Genomic DNA, 7,505 nt, shown 5'->3' on the forward strand with positions numbered 1-7,505 from the left:
CTTGAGTGGCTTGAGCAACTGCACTAGTTACTGGGTTGCTCCTGTCATGGCCTCAAGGGTTTCTGTCTTCAGGCACAGCTGTGAGGCTGGATTGTATTAGTATAAATCAAGGATTAAGCAAAGCAGTTGAGCAACAGCATCCTCCGGTCAAGTCCCTTCCAGCCGCTGGGACTGCAGCAGAGATGGAAGGGGCCGGACCGGAGGGAGTGACAAGCACACAAGAGGGAGGAATCCTCGCTTTACCCCCTCGCGCTGTCGCGACAGCCGCGCCCATGTCGCTGCGGCCTCTCCCGCGGGCTCAGGCCCGCCGCGGCCTAGCGAAGCCTGACCGCCGTTGCCATGGCAACGCGTCTCCACGACACGCGCGAGGCGGTTGCCATGGCAGCCGGACCGGAAGTGCTCCTCGGTTCCGGCGGACGCGCAGGGGATGCCGGGAAGGCAGCATGGAGACCCACGAGCTGTTCCGCCGCCTGGGCGCCGGGGCCCGCTTCGACCTGCGGCGCTTCGGGGCGCGACGCGCGGCGCGCTTTCGGGTGGGGGCACCCGGGGAGCGCCGGGGGCTCGGGAACGGCCCTCCGCAGTTCAGCCTCGAGCGCCGCCCCCGCCGCCCGTGGGGCTGCACATGGAGGCTCAGCCTCGTCCGCTTCTCCCGCAGGTGGTCAGGGAAAACCGCGGCAGCGTCTCCCTGGAGAGCCTCGACTTCTTCGGGAACAAGGAGGGAGCCCCTCGGGGGTCTGCCGAGGAGGGCTGGGGGCTCGCGGGGGCTGGAGTGGAGGTGAAGCAGCAGAAGGATGGAGCAGGGAAAAACGATGGAGAGGCGGCGGGAAAGAGGAAAAGAACGGCAGAAAGCAGTGAGGGGAAAAGAAAAAAGAAAAAGACGAGAGGTATTTTTATGCATACACGTGTATCCCGGGCAGAATCATCACGGAGTCCCGGAATGGTTTGGGTCGGAAGGGACCTTAAAGCCCATCCATACCACCCCTCTGCCACGGGCAGGGACACCTTCCACCATCCCAGGCTGCTCCAAGCCCCGTCCAACCTGGCCTTGGACACTTCCAGGGATGGGGCAGCCACAGCTTCTCTGGGCAACCTGTGCCAGGACCTCCCCACCCTCACAGGGAAGGATTTTTTCCCAATATCCCATCTAAACCTACATTCCTTCAGCTTAGAGCCATTTCCTCGAGTCCTGTCACTGATGAATACCCTGAAGAAGTTTATATTCCTTGTTTCAGTTTATTTCAATTCTGCAAGTCCTGTAGATCATTTTACCAGAGTAAAAAATGCTTCTGGGTTCTTTGGCTGGTCTGGGTCAGAGCAGGTCAAATAACTGGGCCAAGATTCAGTGCTGACACACGGGGATGTGGTTGGTTGCCATCCTTTTGGAGTCTTCGTTAATTTTACTGAGAATGAGAGAAAACAGGGTTTGAGATGTTCTTTGTCTCCAAATAACTTTTGTCTGGATTTTACTAATGGAAATTTCAATTTGTTTGGAACTTGCAGGAGCAGCATTAATGCCAGAACTGTCAGAAAACAATGGAATAAAGTGGATGTCCTCTCTGGAAGCAAAACTTGAAGAGACAAAAGACAAAAAACCTACTGCAGAGAAGCTTGAACGTTTGAGGAGAGAAAAGGTGGGAGCAGGGAATTCTGATGTAGAAACAGATTCCTGGGGTTCTGTGGCTGTTTTATCTGGAAATTGAGGTTTATTTACTCAGTTAATTCATTTATTCATTTCCTCTTGGGAGGAGGGTGACTGAGTGTGGGGTAAAGAACCAGAAGGTGAATCCAGATTTAGTTTTATGGTGTCAAGGAAAAAAGAAAGAGTTTGTCTTTTGCCTTTTAGATAAATCGCTTCAGGAATCAGCACAGGATCAACATTCAGGGAACAGATCTCCCTGACCCGATTGCCACCTTTGACCAGCTTCAGGAGGAGTACAAGGTGCACCCCAAAATCATGGAGAACATCCAGGCTGCAGGGTTCCATGTCCCCACTCCAATCCAGATGCAGGCGATTCCCGTCATGCTGCACGTAAGTTCTCTGGGACTGTGCTTTGTTTCAGGGATTCTGGCAAAATTTGGGATCGTGGCAGTGTCTGGGGCAGGTTTAGAGATAAATCAACTGCATCAGAGTTCAGAACTTAGCCATTGCAGTAGTCCTGGAATGTGCATTTCCTGAGGTATTTTGGGTCAGTTTGCACCGTTGGTATTTCTGGGAATGTGATTTTTGTTCCTTTTTTTTACCCTAGTGAAATACAACCCCCTTGTTTTTCTTACAGGGTCGGGAGCTTCTGGCTTCAGCTCCTACTGGGTCTGGAAAAACACTGGCATTTTGTATCCCTCTCTTAACACATCTGAAACAACCCAGGAACAAAGGATTCAGGGCTGTGATCATATCACCGACCCGAGAACTTGCCAGCCAGGTGTGTGTTGAGGGGAAAGGTCTTGTCAAATTGATGTACTTCAAAGTTTTCACTCAGAATCAGTAAAATAGCAGCTTAGTAAATATTTTTTCTCCTTTATTACCCTCAGATATCAGAAAAAAGATAATTTAAATGTTTCTTTTAAGTCCTTTGACTTCTGTGGAGTAGGTACATATCTACTATCTGAGTCTAATCTAAATGATTAGATTAGAGGCTCGAGATTCTTTGATCATATTTTAAACTGCCCAATGCTCAGGTGCTCTTAAAACCTCCTTTCCTACTTGAGATTGCTACGAGAGGTTTATCTGTTTGTCCCAAACACAGAATTTCAAGGAATAGCTTTATATTGAAGTTGTGTTATTAAAATGAAATAAAAAGGACAACATTGGGCAGTTTTTATTCAAATGGCAGAGGGGACTTTTAGGAGCTACATATTGTAGTGAGACCTGTGAGAACTTTGAAGGGAATAATGCATGTTAGGGAGCTGCATTTTATTATGCTAAGAAAACCAGAGAGGTTTCTCTTAACACTGAAATCAGGGTGATGTTTGAAGCTGTATCTTCAGGATTAGGTTGACCAGAGAAGCTGTGGCTGCCTCATCCCTGGAAGTGTCCAAGGCCAGGTTGGACAGGGCTTGGAGCAGCCTGGGCTAGTGGAAGGTGTCCCTGCCCATGGTCTCGATTATCTTTAGGATCTCCTTCAACACAAACCATTCCATGATTCTGTGATTTTTTGGTTAGAAAAACTCTTCAGCTCAGTTTTAAAATCCAGCCTCTGCTGCCTTTTCAGACCCACCGGGAGCTGGTGAAGCTGGCAGAGGGCACAGGCTTCAGGATACACATGATCCACAAGGCAGCTGAAGCAGCCAAGAAGTTTGGGCCCAAGTCTTCCAAGAAATTTGGTAACTGTTTCAATGACTGAAGTGCTTCTAAAAATGTCAGAAATGTCACTGACCTTTCTCTTTGGGCTGCGTGGCTTTAAGGAGATGGTTAGTGATACTCAAGGCGTGTGATCTGTTGTGCAATGCTCTGAGAGTGGCAGGGGAGAAATGGGAAGTGAGCCTGACCTGGACTCTGCTAAACTGTACCTCTGGCAGATTGGATTGGAACTGGTGTTTCTCAGGGCCCTGTAAGACTGGTTTATTTGGTGTCTTTTTCAACATTTTGCATTTTTTTCTTTTCTTTTCACAGATATTCTGGTTACTACTCCCAACAGACTCATTTATTTGCTGAAAGAAGATCCTCCAGCAATAGACTTGAGCAGGTAGGGAGAGTCTGTCCCAAATCTGGCTTTGCCACTCAGAAGTGGTGGCTGTACTGAAAAGCAAACCTCCCTGTTCCTAGTGTGGAGTGGCTGGTGGTGGACGAGTCGGACAAGCTGTTTGAGGACGGGAAGTCGGGATTCCGGGACCAGCTGGCCTCCATCTTCCTGGGATGCACCTCCCACCTGGTGAGGAGGGCCCTGTTCAGTGCCACCTTCGCCCACGACGTGGAGGAGTGGTGCAAGCTCAACCTGGACAGCGTTGTCCTCGTGTCTGTGGGGGCAAGGTGGGTGTGCAGGTGGACTTGGACTTCCTCCAGTTCTTTTTTATTTCCTGGGAAATTTTTCTTTGTGTCGTCAGCCTGCTCGGTTTCATGGATGTTGTTAGTCACAGTACTGCAGGTTTTGTGTCTCCAGAAAAGAATTGTGTGGGCACATAGATCTTTCTCACATGCTGAATGAGTTGTTCTTTTCCTTTTGCCAATTGCTTTATCATCAAATAAACGTTAATCTTAGGAGCGTGCACTGGCGAGATAATTTTGTTGTGCAGCATTTCTCATCCACCAAGTAATATTTTACGGATTTTGTATATATTAATATGTAAAAGATGTATTTATTTTTATATATATATATATATATAAAAAACACTAATGGGAGCACATTTCTGTTGGATTTCTGATTTCAGAAACTCTGCAGCAGAGACAGTAGAACAAGAGCTGTTGTTTGTTGGATCTGAGACAGGAAAGCTAACAGCGATGAGAGAGCTTGTTAAAAAGGTATTTGGAGAGACTGAGCACGTTCTGCTTCCTGCTGAACTGAGCTGTGTGCTCTGTCAGAAACTCCTAATTTCCCAGCTCAAAGACTTCTCTGGCACATGTTAAACCATTGGCCAAATCTGTGTCCCAGTTTCTGCAAGGAAAAAGGACTTTTGAACTTGAGATAAACTTACTCTTTTGCAGGGTTTTGCTCCTCCAGTCCTTGTTTTTGTACAGTCTATTGAGAGGGCTAAAGAGCTTTTCCATGAGCTCATTTATGAAGGCATCAATGTGGATGTCATCCATGCAGACAAGACTCAGCAACAGGTAGGAGGATTTAATTACTTTTCAAAAAATGCTTTAGAAAGAAAGGTAAAAGCAAGACTGTTGCAAAGTGACTCCAGGTAACTTTGGCAGCAGATTCCTGCAGTTTTTTGTTTAGAGGTTTAGTTTTATTCCTTAACATTATGATGACTTCGAGGAAACAAGTTCACCTCCTTTCTCAAATTGCTAATTGGGTTATTTGTTGTTTCCAAATATCTTTTCTATTCTTTTCCTAGAGGGATAAGGTAGTGCAGAGTTTCAGAGCTGGGAAGATCTGGGTGCTCATCTGCTCGGCCTTGCTGGCTCGAGGGATTGACTTCAAAGGAGTGAATATGGTCATCAATTATGACTTGCCAACGAGTGCAGTGGAATACATCCACAGGATAGGTGAGGGATTGCTCACAAACCATCTCTTTTTTTCCTGTTTCCCAGATCTTTAATGTAGATGCTTTTGTGCGTGAGCAAAACTCACAAAACCAAACCTCTGTGCTGCAGCACAAATTTCTGCATTGCTTGAGCAATTTGGTTCTGGGCTCAACTTTCAATAAAACTGCATTACTTTTTGTCACTCTTCTATGAACCTTAAATATTTAGATGTTTTAGACATACTTGTGCTTTCAATAGGAAGAATCCTTGGGGGTTGGCTGCTTGGTATATGAACATCTGCTCAGTATATGAACATGCATCAGGAGGCTGGGGCTGTGAGGAGGAATAAAGGGAGATTAATTTAAAGTAAAATCTTTCATCATTTGTGTTTGCCAGGTCGTACTGGAAGAGCAGGGCACAGAGGAAAAGCAGTCACTTTCTTTACAGAAGATGATAAACCTTTATTACGGAGGTAAATTGGAAACATGATACAGCAGACATGGTTTGTGTGGTGTGGTTGTGTCTGGTCCCACACACCTCAATGTACTTCAGACTCACTCGTGTCTTTATTTCTTGCTTTAAAAAAAAACCCAACAAAACAAAAGACCCAACAACAAAACAGCCAGTTGTCAGGATTGCTGTTTTCCACAGAACATCCTTATCACTTGTCCAAGCACTGGAGCTGATCTCTTCCCTCCTCTCCTTTCCAGTATAGCCAACGTTATCCAGCGAGCTGGCTGTCCTGTGCCAGACTACATAAAACACTTGCCCAGACTGCAAAGGTATGTTCTTTGAGTAGTTCACCAGTTTTTTAATTAGTGCTCCTTAGTAGCTTTTAATAGTTTCTAAAACTAGAAACATATATATATAAGATTTAAATTAAAATAAAGTTTTTGTGAATGTCTTCGAGACGATGTAGCTGAACTAATCTTGGTGTAAACAATACTGAAAATATTTTCACACCCATAAATCCCTTTCAGCCAGGAAGAGGTTTTCATTATCTGTTTTATTTAGTTTGGATAATTTTCGCCCTTTCAAGTAATTTAATCCTTCTTCACTAAATGTTGTTCTCAGCAAACAAAAGAAGAAATTCATTAAGAAACCTTTGACAAGAGAATCTATTTGTACAACCCCAAAGTGCTTCTTGAAAAAAGGCAAAAGAAAAATGTAAGTACTTTTTTCTCAAGAGGAGGTAAGAGATGCTGTTTATCCAGAAAAGGCCCAGAAAATTCCTCCAGAATAACAGATAACTTGTTTGGATGAACAGTCGTCGTGATTTTAGTGATGAAGTTTTAGTGTCAATATCTGTCTACTGAAAATTGGATTTATTACCCACTTAGGAGTGTTGCTGATGAAGGATTTATGTTCAGCTGCACAAACACAATAAAAACTGCTGTGATATACTTCATTTATTATGTTCAGGTGTCATGGTCTCTGATGTGTTTTTTTGTAGGAAAACTACAAAGGAAAATATTAAGGAAAAGAAGAAAGTTAAAGAAGACAAACAGGGCAGTAAATTACAGACTGTTTCAGAAAGCTGAATTCAGACTGGTGAGTAGGGGCTGACACCTCTGTCTGTGCTGGAACAGAAGAATGAAGATGACAGCAATGGTGAAGAGAGAAAAGTATTTCTTGTGTTTCCTTCTGGGTGAGGATGGAGGTTTACATGCAAGAAAGTCTCTACTGCAATGCCAGGGGAGGATTCCTGGATGCTTCTTATAGAAGCTGAAGCGTGTGCTCGTGCAGTGCATGCCTTGTGTTTCTGACAATAGTTCAAAAATAGCATCACTTTGTGTTACTTGCACACAGTTGTGTATTGCTCCTTGGAAATACTGTCAGTTCTGTGTTCAGATCGCCCCTAATATGTTTGTTAGGCTTCCAGAAGATTCAGAGGCAGGAAGCACACAGTGTTTACTGTCAGGTTTGATAAATGCAGCTGTCAGAGACTTCTCTGGCCACTTCAGGAAAACCAAACCAAACCCACTTCAAAGTAAGACCTTGCTCTTCCTACTTTTTTCTTCTGTAAAATCATTTTGAAATAACTAATACTCCACATGTCTGTAAACTCCGGTACTTTTGTACTGTTTCATAATTGAGCCTCAAGCCAGAATAAACAGGGTCATAAGATAATACAGAGATTTGCTTGTCTATACAGCCCCAATGGGACAAGGCTGCAGGGAAGAAGGCCCAACTCAGCTGTTTTCTGTGTCTTCATCTGCTCCCTGTGTTCTCAGTCCACTTTCGTTGTGTCAGAATCACAAAATTGTTTGGGTTGGAAGGGACCTTAAAGCCCATCCAGTTCCACGTCCTGCCATGGACAGGGACACCTTCCACTAGCCCAGGTTGCTCCAAGCCCCGTCCAACCTGGCCTTGGACACTT

At 45.1% G+C, this 7,505-nt stretch overlaps 1 protein-coding gene across 1 annotated transcript; it reads left to right on the plus strand.

Moving 5' to 3' along the window:
• The first annotated feature begins 443 nt into the window (after positions 1–443).
• On the plus strand, positions 444–7,257 carry DDX52 (DExD-box helicase 52). Its single transcript, XM_018084851.2, is given in 16 exon segments — positions 444–512; positions 514–627; positions 629–884; positions 1,501–1,631; positions 1,844–2,029; positions 2,277–2,420; positions 3,210–3,321; positions 3,611–3,683; positions 3,764–3,967; positions 4,366–4,456; positions 4,640–4,762; positions 4,996–5,146; positions 5,522–5,597; positions 5,836–5,907; positions 6,200–6,292; positions 6,579–7,257. Coding segments are annotated over 16 exon segments (1,983 nt in total). The 3' UTR covers positions 6,667–7,257.
• The last annotated feature ends 248 nt before the right edge of the window (positions 7,258–7,505 follow it).

The sequence above is a fragment of the Manacus vitellinus genome, unplaced genomic scaffold (assembly GCF_001715985.3).
Source record: "Manacus vitellinus isolate BGI_N305 unplaced genomic scaffold, ASM171598v3 scaffold_76_pilon, whole genome shotgun sequence".
Taxonomy (NCBI): Eukaryota; Metazoa; Chordata; class Aves; order Passeriformes; family Pipridae; genus Manacus; species Manacus vitellinus.